The sequence below is a fragment of the Malania oleifera genome, chromosome 9, assembly GCF_029873635.1.
Source record: "Malania oleifera isolate guangnan ecotype guangnan chromosome 9, ASM2987363v1, whole genome shotgun sequence".
Taxonomy (NCBI): domain Eukaryota; kingdom Viridiplantae; phylum Streptophyta; class Magnoliopsida; order Santalales; family Ximeniaceae; genus Malania; species Malania oleifera.
Window position 1 is genome coordinate 81814621 of NC_080425.1, and position 14706 is coordinate 81829326.

General features: G+C 36.2%; 1 protein-coding gene across 1 annotated transcript; it reads right to left on the reverse strand.

Moving 5' to 3' along the window:
• Nucleotides 1-1004: 1004 nt before the first annotated feature.
• LOC131163534 (WAT1-related protein At3g30340-like) lies at nt 1005-3966 on the reverse strand. Its single transcript, XM_058120128.1, has 7 exons — nt 3779-3966; nt 2898-2960; nt 2662-2778; nt 2414-2566; nt 2032-2293; nt 1539-1690; nt 1005-1161 (listed from the first exon to the last, which is right to left on the reverse strand). The coding sequence occupies exons 1-7, from the start codon at nt 3964-3966 to the stop codon at nt 1005-1007; spliced, it is 1092 nt and encodes a 363-aa protein (XP_057976111.1).
• Between the last annotated feature and the right edge of the window lie 10740 nt (nt 3967-14706).

Below are 14706 nucleotides of genomic sequence, written 5' to 3' on the forward strand. Positions count from 1 at the left end.
GTTGTTCTGCAATAACACATCAATTCAATCTAAACAAGAATTTCTTCGAAGTTAATATTTTCAAATATGTGACCAGTTATTGTAAAGAGTAACTAATAAGTTGTGATGTTTTAAGAAGTAAGATTAAGATTACTCGCGAAAAGCTGAACTCTACATCCTCAACGTTAGCTTAGTGTTTCAATACTACATAGGAAATGAATGCAAGGCATTTAAAGATCAACTATGATCTCTGAGTTTATTTTTTATTTTTTATTTTATTTTTGCCCTTTAGCATAAGATTTAACAATTAGTACACATAATTAAGCACAATCAAATCCAAGTATGATGAATGAAGGACAAATTTTAATTGAAATTAAAGATTCAAATGTCTATGAAATAAATTAAGAGTGTAGAGGTTCAAATGAAAGCAATTGTCCAAATAAAATTGAAAAATAAAAAGGGAGGGAGGGAGTCCAATTGAGCTAACATGGATACATGTACATCTCTTAATTTTCTTTCCTTTTTTTTTTTTTCATCTAGCTAACTAACTATTCTCATACACACACACACACACACACACATTAAACACATGAGTCATATATATAGCATGGGTGTGGCTAGTGTTATCACGAACCCATGTCATTGAATACTAATTTCCTAAACACATATTCACTAAAAATGCAGTACTGGTATATTAACGACGTTAATACATAAAACATACACAATTATAATATCACCGATCTCATACCCACATACACACGCTCAAACACTCAACAACATCCATGTGTAATTAATCAAAGTTGAAATTAATTAATTTATGGTCAATCCTCCAGTACTCTTCACTCTTCATTGCGAAAATCCAATTAAATAGTGCACATAGGTATTTTATATATATATATATATATATATATATATATATATATATTTACATAATACCTTCATCAATTAATCAGGAAAACATACACCTACTAATGTAAAAATCGATCAATTGGTTGGTAGCTAGAAATTGATTGATAATCATCAAATCAAATAAGTTGTAACTGTGGATCTTGGTCCAGCTTGGCCGCTTCTTGATCTGTCCCTTGGGCGCCTTTGGCCCCTGTACAATTATTTTGTGCCTCTTTGTACTTTCCCCACAAAAGAATGGACAAACCGACAATCACAATGAGAGATCCCAACAAGCTGGCCGCCGGTCCATATCAACCGGATTGGTCACCAATTTCATATATAATTGAATTAAGTTAGTATTTGATGATCAATTAACTACTACATGAGAATTGATGAATTAATTAATGTAAGTATACAAGTAGAATCGACTCCAAGAGAGAGAGATAGACTTGTAAGGAAGGTAAGATTAAGAACCATTCCATCATAAGATGTCAATCTAGCACTTAGACCCAAAGAGGTATTACTTAGTGTGTGTCTCAATGATATAGGTCTTAGATCACTTTAATGAATTCAAACATCTTAGTAATGGAAGAATTTCATTTTCAAACTCTCATGAAGAGACCACCCTTACAAGCTAGTCTTTCTCTTGAGGCTAATATTTGTGTACATACCTGCCAAGATTGAGCTGCTCATGCAAGAAGGGGATGTCGAACATGGCTGCCATTATTTGAACCAGCGGACTAAATGCTGCAGTAAAGACAGGACCCCTTTTCTTGACGCACCACGATATTCCGACGTAGCACAACCCTGATCCAATTGACCCCTGCATATGAAATATATGTATATATATATATTAATAGAAGCAAGATATAATTATATCTAGTAGCATATATATATATATATATATATATATATATATATATATATTTTGAAAACGAAAGATGCTTGACTAATCCACTGAAATAATGGATTTATTCTTTTATTTTTTTTTACTTAAATATTAAGGTATATGTCAAATGGAAAGTCGAAATTCTTAAGATTCAAACTCTAACATTTTTAACTAATAGAGTCTTGAGTTTACCACTAGAGTCAGCCGTAGAGGATAATTATATTTAGCTATATTAATTAATTAAACTGAAATACTCAAACATCACTAGTACTTACTGCATACAAGACAGTGACGATTTGTAATTTGCTCTTAAGAGCCCACAAGGAAAGGTTTGAGCCATGGATGGAGAAAGTTAAGACAGCAGACTGAAGGGCACCAAAAAAGGACATGAACGCAGTGCTGGAATATTGGCAAGGGAATGTATGGCCAATGTTTGATTGAACAAGAAACCAAGAAGACCACAAGAGGGTTCCCGCGATCAAAGCTACCGTTCCAATCATCCATCTCTCGCTTTTGTTGTTGTTTTTAAGACTCTGCCTGCTTGTTGTAGGCGCTCCCTCATCCATTATGTGCATATTGGACATCGACATTCGATGATGATGAATAGTAGTAGTAGTATGCAAATTAGTACTGGTCGCTCCTAAATAGTAATGTAACTTTTCGTGGTGTAGTATTGCTGAATTGGTACTGTTACCCTTAACCAAAGGCATTCCTTTGTAAAGAGTCAATAGCATGGCACCCCCTACACACACCACAGTGCCTACCACTTTTGCTCTCCCACTCTTCCCTCTCATGTCCACCCTCTCTAACCTGCACGCAATTATTAATTAAATTTGAAATAATTGTAGTAAGTACATGCATGCTCATGTTAATTAGTATATGAGCACAGATATATATGCATATACCTGAAGGGTAATGCCATTAAAAATGTAAACACAGGTACCATGTTGATGAACGCACATGAGAACGTAGCAGATGTGTATTGTATTCCAATCAGGAAGAAGTACTGCGTCAGGGATGCCCTAGCATATGGTAAACTACTAAATTAATCCAAAAGTTTATTAATTAGTCAGGGGTGAATGAATTAACGTATTTATGATCATAACTGAATAATTTATTAATATTATATATAATTACTGACCCGATAATTGCACTGAAGAACAAGAAACATAAAATTCGAAGTGTGAGCTTTGGCCTGCTATTCCTGCATGTAATTCGGCTTAACTTGTTTCAATAATTAAACATGGGCCGACAGAGATGACTCATTAATTTAGAAGACCATATATATATATATATAAATATATATATATATATATATATATATATATATATCTATCAAGCATGTCCTTATATCTCCTAGTGCTAACTAGTGGTATATTCGGGACGATGCTAACAATTGGAGAACCGAGTCATCTAGGACCTGATAGATGCATGTGTGCTCTGGTGTCAGATGCCCGGTGATGATTATCGGGGCCTTGAACTAACCTCTCTAACCATCGAATCGATGTCATACAGATAATCAGCCGCAACTAACTAGAGATAGGGGAGGCTAACATCCATAAAGTCTTATCATCAATTGTCATCCACGACAAGGTTGTCAACCTATGCCGCCCTCACCATAGCAAATAGCAGGTCTGTCTGTATCCTAGGTAAGCCCGACTTGGTAGATGGATCCAAATAGGGTTAGGACGTAGAAAATATGATTGGTTTGGAGGGCTTGAGTGTTCATATATATATATATATATATGTTCCTTTGGAGGTAGACACATGGATGAGAAGCGATACTCTCTAGACTCTCGTACTCCATTTTCAACAAAGAGTGGTTGGAACTCACATGTGTAGGTAAAAATTATTGAAAATTCCTCTTAAAAGTTTGTCTCATTGAAAAAACTAATATGGGTATGTATATTAAGTGCCCATATAAACTTCCTTATGCAAATATTTTGTGTGTGTGTGTGTATATATATATATATAATTGTATATGCATCATGAAAATAAAGACATGTAAGTGTAGGTACGTACCTTTCCCAAAAGTAGCCAATTGGAGCAAGGAGAATGGAAGAAATGGTGAGGCGGTAAGTGATGAGGACCAAATGGTTCATTCCTTCATCAAGGACTTTCTTCAGAAGTACATTCACCAGTGCCAGACCAAAATCAATGGCTACCATTGCAATAACTGGGTTCCTTGCCTCACATCCACCCTTCTTCATCTCATCAACCATATATATATGCATATATTTATATATATATATAATACTTAATCTAATTAATCAGCTCTCTATCTCAAATCTCTCTCTTTCCCTAATCGATCTAGCTAGCAAGCTCTCAATCTGTTTGACAAATTATATATCGATCTCAGTGCAAACGTACAGCTGCTGCATGAATGCATGCATGCGCTAGCTAGAAATTTCCCGAGGCATACACATATCTATCTATCCATCTATATATTGCAGTTGTTCGATCATCTACTCTTGAATTATTGGGGACAAAGCATATGCAGCAGGCTGGCTAGCTAGCTAGTGCTATATTTCGCGCATTCATTAAATTCTCTAAAATCACATCAAACGCTTTAGACAATCAATTAATTAATCACATGCTTATTCCAGCTCTGAATATCTTTTGGTTAGGTCGTAGCGATGGATCCCTTTTGACCATAGGTCCTCCTCACTCTTCTTTATTTAATTCCATAAAAAAATATTTTTATGCATACGGTCGGAGAATCAATTAGTGGTAGGTTCATACTAACTCGTCAAGGCATAAATCCGAGATCCTTCTATCTCCATCTATGCCCCCTTTATTAAATTATTATATGTGCATATTTTATTTTTAATTATATATATATATATATATATATAGAGAGAGAGAGAGAGAGAGAGAGAGAGAAAGAGAGAGAGTTTGTGGACTGCTCTGCATCCTCTCTCTTTCTCTCTATATTTATTTATAGGCAAGTTTTATATATACTAGTGTTTTGAAGATTGGATTGGACCCACTAGTTGAATTACGAACCCATTTCCTATTTAGTACGATTATCAAATCTCTATAATAGTCAATCCGGTAAAACTCAGAAAAAAAAAAAAAAAAAAAACAAACACAAATGGAATGAACCAGCTGAACCAGATTCAGGTGTCTGGAAGCTCTTTTCCCAAATCAATCAAAGAATGTTTTGACTAAAAAATTTTACTAATTCGTCTTATAGAGAGAGAGGAGAAGAAGAAGGAGTAAAAATCGATCTTCTTGACTTGGACAGACTCTAAACTTCAAGACTTCATACGAACATATTCTCTGGTGGGCCATTCTTGCTGCAACTCATGGTGAAATGAGACATTTTGTGGCTTCTATTTTGAAAGAAAATGCTTTGGTGGATGCCATGAAGATGAATAGTGTGTGAAGGCAAGAGGGAAGCAGGAAATAAAGTGGAGGGGGGGGGGGGAATTTGCAGCCTTGCCCGATGCACACCACCCAAAATCGACACTGAATAAAAAAAAAAATAAACACATTATTGTTGAGAATTTCACCTTATCCCACATTGAAAAATTAGACTGGATGATGAGTACTTATATACATGGTTGGGTCCAAAACCCAATAGATTTAAACTTTTGGATTAAATTGGTGTTCACCCATGTCTATCAAACCCACCCATAGGCTCCTTTGATCCTAACAAGTGGTATCAGAGCCGACGGTTCATAACTCTGAGTCAGCGACATCGTAAAAAGTCGAGACGTGAATGCAATCCGAGACACGTAAGGCGTCAGTAGTAAGGCCCACTTGAGCAACTGTTGGGGAATTGGGCTTACAAATGACCCAATAGACTTAAACTTTTTGGTCAAGTTGGTGTTCACTCATGTGTATCAAGTCCACCCATGGTTGGGTCACTTGTGAGCTTGTCCCACATTGAAAAATTAGAATGGATGATGAGTGCTTATATACATGGGTGGGTCCAAAACCCAATTGATTTAAACTTTTGGATTAAATTGGTGTTCACCTATGTGTATCAAACCCACCCATAGACTCTTCTGATCATAACAAGTGGTATTAGAGCCGACGGTTAGTAACTCTAAGTCAGCGACATCGTAAAAAATCAAGATGTGAATGCAATCCGAGGTACGTAAGGCATCATTGGTAAGGCCCACTTGAGCAACTGTTGGGGAATTGGACTTACAAATGACCCAATAGGCTTAAACTTTTTGGTCAAATTGGTGTTCACTCATGTGTATCAAGCTTACCCATGGTGGGTCACTTGTGAGTTTGTCCTACATTGGAAAATTAGAGTAGATGATCAGTGCTTATATATATGGTTGGGACCAAAACCCAATAGATTTAAGCTTTTGGATTAAATTAGTGTTCACCCATGTGTGTCAAGTCCACCCATAAGCTCCTTTGATCCTAACAAGTGGTATCAGAACCGACGATTCATAACTCTAAGTCAGCGATATCGTAAAAAGTCGATAAGTGAATGCAATCTGAGGCACGTAAGGCGTCAGTGGAAAGACCCACTTGAGCAACTGTTAAGGAATTGGGCTTTCAAATGACCAAATAGGTTTAAACTTTTTGGTCAAGTTGGTGTTCACCCATGTGATACAAGCCCACCCATAGACTTCTTCGTCCTAACAATTATTACATTGTTTATATGAATGATACTATAATAAGAGTTGATATTTGTCGGCATTAAAGTTGAATTCTAAAATAAAAAAGTGGTGAAAGACTTGTGCTTGGATGCTATAAATAGTATTATAATAGGATTTTAAAGTAAGAGTTCAAGAAAGACTTTAGTGGTTAATAGGTTTTTTTAAGTAAATTGGTTGAATTGGTATCAATCCAAAGTTCAAAATATTATATACACATTAATGATTTGAGAAAAGTACGTCCCTTTATGTCATAGCCTTTTTCTTCTAATATATTTTAACACTGTGGCATCTCTTGGGTGGGTATGAGCCAATGTTGGATCCCTTTAAATTGGCTATGTGGTATCTAATGCTCTACTTTTTTTTTTTTTTTGGCTAAGCTAGTGCTCTACTCCTTCGAACATAATTGAGGCATCCTCACGCCACATGTGTGAGAACATTATGTCAAATCTAAAATACAAATATACATGTGCTATATATAAAATTAGGAACGGTGGAATCATTTTTGGTGTACAAAAACATTATTATCTTTTAAGAAAGGCTAAAAACTTAAAAAAAAAAAATGTAATTGTAAATCAATTTATACACAAAAGTATTATTTGTATTTTTAAAAGTAAATATTTATAAAATCAACATTCCTAAAAAAAATTAATTTGTTTACTATATATAAAAGTATGGATTGTGTAAATCATATTTTTGATACAAATGATCTTATTTTTTGAAAAGTCAAACTAAATATTCTTTAAATAAGTAAATTCATGGAATATATATGTCGTAACATCCTGGAGAAGAGTCTGGAATGGTAAAGAATAATAGTAATATAAAGTTTGATGGAGTCGCCACTAATTTGTTATTTACGTCGGTACATTTAGTTATCTAATTACTACTCGTTAATTAGTCTCTACACTAATCCTACGCTAAGGAACCAATAGTCTTGGTCTGTATTTACTAGAGTTAGGATCACTAGTTCATTTATACAAGGGAAAGGTACTAGCAACCCCTACACACCCGTTTTACAAACGGTACCTAAAATAATGAATTATCTCTAATTTGAATATAATGATCTTTAATTAACTCCTTAAAAATAAATTAATATTAAAAATTTAAAATAAAATATAAAATATGGTGCGGTTTATGAATGTTTAATAAGAATTCCAAATGAAGGGATCTTATTAGATAATCTCTCTCTCTCTCTCTCTCTCTCTCTCTCTCTCTCTCGGATCTCTAGCTTCTCTCCATATTTCCTCTTTTTCTTCAATCTTTCTGTTCTCTCTCCTTCGTTGTCTTTCTTTATTTCATAGATTCTCTCTTTCTAATCTCTTTCTTTCTCTCACTAATTTTCTCTTTCACTTTCTGCTTCATTCTTTCACTCTCTCTATCTCTTTCTCCGTTCATTTCTCTTTATTTCTCCGATCTCTTTAATTTTTTTAAAACTTTGCTTTGTTGTTTTGATCTCTTGTTTTTATTTATTTATTATTTTTTGCAAGTTGATCTATGAAGACCAACTTATGAACTCCATCAGATAAGTTTCTTTTGCTTTCTGTTTTTTTTTTTACATTCTTCCTAAGACTTGTTTTGAGAATTGGCTAGCTATTATGGATTTTCCTGGAGTCCAAACTGGGAGGCTTAGTTGACCTAGGTATTGATGTGACGATCTGCTTAATTTTCACATATTTTTTTCAATAATATAATAAAATCAATATCACAAAACTCAACAGATTATAGTCTACCTAGACCCGTGGGTACCAAGGATATATTAGAACATATAACGGAAGTTTAAGCAACAGGAAACATGTAATCTTAATATCATAAATACAGAATCATCCATCATAATACCAGAGTTACTACAACCACTGTATTTATATATACACACAGTACACAACTCAAAAGATATCTAGAGCCATCCCACAAAATACATCCGACCCTATCAAAACACTTACCCTTCTGGAAGGGTAGTTCAATAGAACTATAACAGCGGAGCTTTACCCACTCTCCTATCAGGGGCTCCTGAAATGTTTATAAAATTTTGGGGTGAGACACCTCTCAATAAGGGAAATAAACTAACACTAGTGTCTGACAACATAAGCATTTCTGTGATATACATATAATCATAAACATAACCAGTAAAATTGTATATACATCATTTTTGGGAAAAACATGTATAATCAAACATGGCAGAACATAATGGTTTCCATAGCATAATTCATATCATATAAATAATAATACGAAAACAATCCTGGTAGGTTAGCTGACTGTTGTCATGTATTACCCCCACATGATTGGGTTGTGTGGCCCGAAGGCGGGACCTGACAATGGTTGGTGGACCACTGCCAAATCAAAAGTACAGTCTGTAAGTCTGATGGGTCTGCCAGACCTGGTTAGTACACCAGGGGCGCTCACATACTTCTTAAAAACCACATCGACCATCAAATCTCACACCACTCTGTACAGCAGCGTTAACACAAATATCAAGATCATGATGACCATGGACACATAGCAACGGTACCATGCAAGTGCTAGCCTAGACCAAGCTAACCAGGTTTTGATATCGTATAACATATACTAAAACTGTGATACATGGATATTTCATATCATTAATTATCAAATCAATCATATCATTTTGCATATATACGTATATCATGAAAATCATCGGCTCGTACGCCGGTATTTCACATTTTATCATAGCTCAGTCTGTACTCCAACAAATCATATCCACAGCACAGTCCGTATGCTAAAAAATCATATATATAGCTCGACCTGTACGCCGACAAATCATATACATAGGACGACCCATACGCCGGCAAAACATATCTATAATTCGGCCCATACGCCGGCAAATCATACACATAGCTCGGCCCGTACGCCAGCAAATCATACACATAGTTCAGCTCGTACGCCCGCAAATATATCAGAATCTTGGCTTGTACGTCGATTTTCTATTATAATAATCCGTATCATTAACATATTCCTAGGAACAGTTTTTCATTATAATTTCTACTCATGTCACACGAACAGATTTTTCTTATATTTAACATAACATCATTTTCAGCAGTATTTCCCAAATATAAATCATATATAAATATTCTTATTCCCTGAAATCAGATGTTGTAATAATATATATATATTCATAAAATAACTAACTTAATTTATCCCCTTACTTGATTCTTGAAAAGCCCCTAAGAAAATTTTTCCTACACTCGCAGGGTTCCCTGTTCAATACCTTGAAAACGACATTTCCCAGAACTAAAGTGTAGTGACCCGAAGAATAATAATATTTTAATAATAAATAGAGAAGAAAATGGAAATAGGAACCAAAAGAGGCAGTAAAATTCATCGACGACATCGCATTTTGGAGGTAAGAACAATTTCAAGAAATTCCCAGGCCTCCTTGACGAATGCAGGGATTCGTCGACGAGGGTTCTTCATGACCTCGTCGATGAGGTCCCGTATTCGTCGACGAGAAGATACCGAGAGGGGTTTTTGGGACAGACTAAAATTCATCGACGAAGGAGGAAGTTCGTCGATGAAATTATTAAAGGACTCGTTGACGAGGTGACGTGGTTCGTCGACGAATCCCACAGTATAAATAGCCCTAAATTGATTTTTAATCATAGAAATTTGTTGTAAACCCTCTCTCTCTCTACCCCTACAGCTCCTCCCTCTTCTTCCTTCAATTTTGCCCCCTTTAGTTGCCAAATCGACTATCTGAGGCCACCACGACGCTCCTGGCGAAGTTTTCTGCAAGTCTACCAGAGCGGATCGTCGGTGGGATGAAGTTGGAATTCATCCCAAATCCAGAGTAAGGTCTTTTATTCAGTTGTAAGAAATGATGTAGGCAAAGAAATATTGATATTTTGTTCTGGGATTTATGGTTTTTAGGGTGTTGAGTGGAGAACCCTGTGGGTGTAGGACTCGTCTTAGGAGGGGATTTTAGCAAGAATCAGGTAAGGGAAATATGCTATGTTAGGTAGTTCTAAAATGATTTCCAATACGAAATGTATATTTTTACCAGTTTATTATTCACAGCAGGACATTATACATATTATTAATTATGAATATTATGTATTAAATCATTGTGAGGCTTGAGAATATAAATATAGTACCCAAACATGTTTTACAGTAATTTCAGTGTATGTTTTATAGAACATACAGCCAGTGGATATGTTTTATAGTAATTATAGAATACCATGATTATACAGTTTTCAGTACCATGACTAATAGATTACAATTCAGTTCAGAAATATAGTTGACACAGTTACAGTTTATTTCAGTGTCATGGTTAATACAGTTATTTCAGAATCATGGTAAATCAGATAGTTGTATATAGAGATGTATTATATAGTATCATACCTTGTTGGACCATACAGTTACAGAGCACGATACCGTAGCTACAAATATTTCAGTTCAGAGTGCAACCACCTATTTAGATAATACGTGGTAGTAGGTTGATCTTGCCTAGACGTAGACAGACTCTCCATCAGATATGGGTTGAGGAGTGGTCGATCTGACTGAGGGAGTATAGTGGTTTACCCTGGTCGGCCAGCCAAGGTAGATCCCGCCTACAGGCCGCACAATCCTGTCATAAGAGGTTAAATCATGACACACAGTTATCCACAGAGAAATTTTCAGTTTTTATTATATATATACAGATTTACAGAGACAGAGAATATACTTATGTACATTAGAAGTATTTTAAATAGTACCCTAAAATACTAATATGTTAAGCAACATGGAAATGGTGGTTGTTTCTATTACTTGTACTGTATTTATAGATCCAGTTATACATGATTTTATAGAAACAAATTTTCATAATATTGTAACTCATCTGCCACACACTAGTAATAACATATTTCGTCTTACCGAGCGTTGGCTCATCCCAATTACTTTAACATTTTTCAGGTGATCCAGGTAGGCGAGCAAATCATGCTCGCAGATAGAGGGGCCTCAGTATTGCCCTAATATTAGAGTGAGTATTTTGTATAGCCCTAGCCAGTTAAGGATATTTCTGGGGAACATATGTATATGTATATTTTGGGAAACAATTTAGCTAGTATTGTGTATAATTACATATGGTTATGTTTATTTGATTTCTGCTTTTCGCTGCTTAGGTTGGTAATTGGGTTCAATCCATTATGGTATCAGAGCATGATAAATGTCATAGTATAAAAATAAAAAAAAAAAACCTAGTTAAATAGCAAGTCCTTACATAAAGTTTAGTATTTCTACACGTACTACGCTTTCTACAATTGTCAAATAACCAAATACTGAGTAGAAAGCCTTACCCTGGATTTGGGATGGTTTCCAACTCAGCCCCATTGATGATTTGCTCTAGAAAACTTGTAGATAACTTTCCCAGGAGCGTGGTGGTGGCTTCAGATCGTCGAACCGGCAGAAAATCTACCTGAGAGGGTAGGGAACTGAAGGATAAGAGAGAGAGAGGTTCTGCGTAGAAAATGAACTAAAAAAAACACGTTTAACCCTATTTATACTGCGGGATTCGTCGACGAGCCTCGTTAACTCATCGAAGAGTCTTGTAGAAAGTTAGTTGACGAACCTCAACCTTTGTCGACGAATTTCAGGCTTCGAAAAATCTTTTCTCAGTATCTTGTCGTCGATGATATAGAACTTCGTCGACGAGATCCTGAAGAACCCTCGTCGACGAAACCCCTGTGTTCGTTGACTGCCTCCTTCTGTTCCTGTTTCCATTTCTCCCTTTCTTTTTATTATTTAAATACCATTATTCTTTGGTTCGTTACAATTGACTGATGTTAGATTAGGGTTAAGTTGGGTTTAGGATTCCAGCTAGGTTAGAACTGCGGGGTCTTAGGTTAGGTTAGTCCAATCAGGTCGTGAGCATAATGAGTGTAGGATTTGGGCTAGACTTTTTAGCCAAAGGGATTTTGGGCTTATTGGGCTCTTGTTTGAAGGACTTAGCTAATTGGGCCAGTTTCAAAATGGTTGGGCTAGGTTAATGGAATTGGATTAGGTGAGTTTAGATTGATCCAGGCCATTTGTAAGAACCCGACTCGAGATAGGTGTATTAAATAAACAAGAAAAGAGAAGGAAAATTAAAAAGATAAAAATAAGCAAGGCTCGCCGATGAGGCTTCTTTTTCTCGTTGACGAAGTCTTTAGTGCAACTTGGCGACAGGATTTAGTGGCCTATCGATGAGGAGATACTGAGGGATTTTAGGAAATCCTGAAATCTCAGGCTCATCAACGAGTCCACCTTGGTGTCGACGAACTTCCTTCTGCAGCCCGTCGACGAGGATGTCATCTCGTCAACTAGTCTGGCTGGGTCAACCGAGTTATAAATATCTTTTAGCTTGCTTAGTTGAGAAGAAAACTAAAACACACACACACACTTTCTCTCTCTAGAAGTCGAACTCTCTCTCTCTCTCTCTCTCTCTCTCTCTCTCTCTCTCTCTCTCTCATTTTCTAGGATTTTAGATCGTCTGTTGTCGGAATCAACGATCCGGCGTTGCTACATGGATCAGGAGGAGAATCTCTTCGAGAATAGTGGGTCAAATCTTCATTTCGAGAATTTTCAGGTTTTGACCCAAATTCGAGATAAGGGTCCAATTTCATTTTTGTTTCAATAGATCTATAAAGAATACTATTGTAAGGAAGTATTGTTCTTCGTTATTTAGGTTTTGGTGCCTCAGTTTGTTGTTTTGGAGCCGTCGAGCTTGTGTTCTGAGTTTCGGGTTAAGGTAAGGGGATTCTGTTTATATCAATTATTTTTGAAATCAGAATCGGTAAACATGTAGTTTACAATTGAATGTATGATTTGGCTACTTATTTTGGAAAATCTATCGGGTGAAAATACAGGATTTTCGGGTTACTGTTTTGGGGAAATTTGGGGGTTTTGAGTATTATCTCTATTTTTTTGGAAAATCGTATGTTGTATAAAATTGTGATATTGAGATGACCGTACCTGTATTTGTATTAAAATGTATTCTTGAAATGAAAACGATATGATTTTTTGTATACCAAATAAGTGTGGAATGAACTGTTGTATGTAAATATTTCAGGTTTTGTAAAACAGTTGTGACGACTAATTACCATAAGCTAAGGGGTATAGGAACATGAGTTCCAAAATTTTTCCAGGTTTTGTGAAACGCCATGTATTGGCTAAATATCGTGAGCGAGAGTGTCCGACTCTATATTCGAGGGTGTGAAATATTACTTGTTTGCTCTGGTTGGTCATCGATGGATGTGAGTTGACACCGTATTAGCAACAATATCTCTATGGGGTTTTGGCTAATTCCAGGTTATCGGGTGCTCGTATTAAAAGCGATATCACTGTGGGGCTTCGGCTAGTGCCAAGTTATCGGGTGCTCCGTGTGATACGGCTGGTTTCGGCCGAAGAGTGTGATGACACTAACCGTATGTTTTGTTTCGTATATACTGGAACTGGATTGTGAAAATACTAGAACTGTATTGTTTTATGTTTTATGTCGAAATAACACTTGTATGTCACACACTGATATAACCGGTCTCTTCCTTACTAAGAGGTGTCTCACCCTGATTATACAAATGTTTTTTAGGTCCTTCGAGTAGCTGTCACTAGCGTCCTAGCATAACGGGAGCGTGGTTGTCGGTTAGCTGCGTTTGGTACTTGTGTAAGTATGGATTTTGTAACCAGGTTGTCATTGTTAGGTTTTGTAGACACCCGGGGTACGTATTGTATTTTGGAGTGAAGACTTTAGTTATGTATAGACTCTGGTGTGGTATGTTGTATATATTAGAAAGAATATTTCCACATGTGTATGTATGAGTATGTGAATGTGTATAGGGTATACGTGTACCCCACGGGGTCGAACCCTCATTCAGTGTAGCATCATGTATGTTTTAATTGATAAAAAGACATGTTAGGTTACTAAATTCACACCTGGGGTCCATCCGCGGGTTCGGGGTGTCACACCATTTGGGTTTGGATTTAAAATTGGGCCACAGGCTAATTGAATTTTGGGCTAAAGATTGGGTTAGGTTAGTTAGTTGGCTATTGGGCCAGGAGCATAGGTTTGGGTTATGAAATGTTAGGTTTATGGGCTAACTGGTTGGGCTATTGGGTTAAAGTTGAAGGTCAATAGACTTGGACCCGAGTTAAGTTGACCTGCTGGGTTGGATTTGAGGCACTTGAATTCGAGTTATTAGACTCGAATGTGGGTATGGGTATGTGGGTCCTAATCTGGATATGAGTATTCAGGTCTGACATTCATATCCGAATCTGTCCTAAACCTTTCCTTTTAGATCAATATGAATTAAAATTTTACTCATATTCAAATTACAAAATTCTTGTTGGCCTCACAAGGTTTAGAATCTT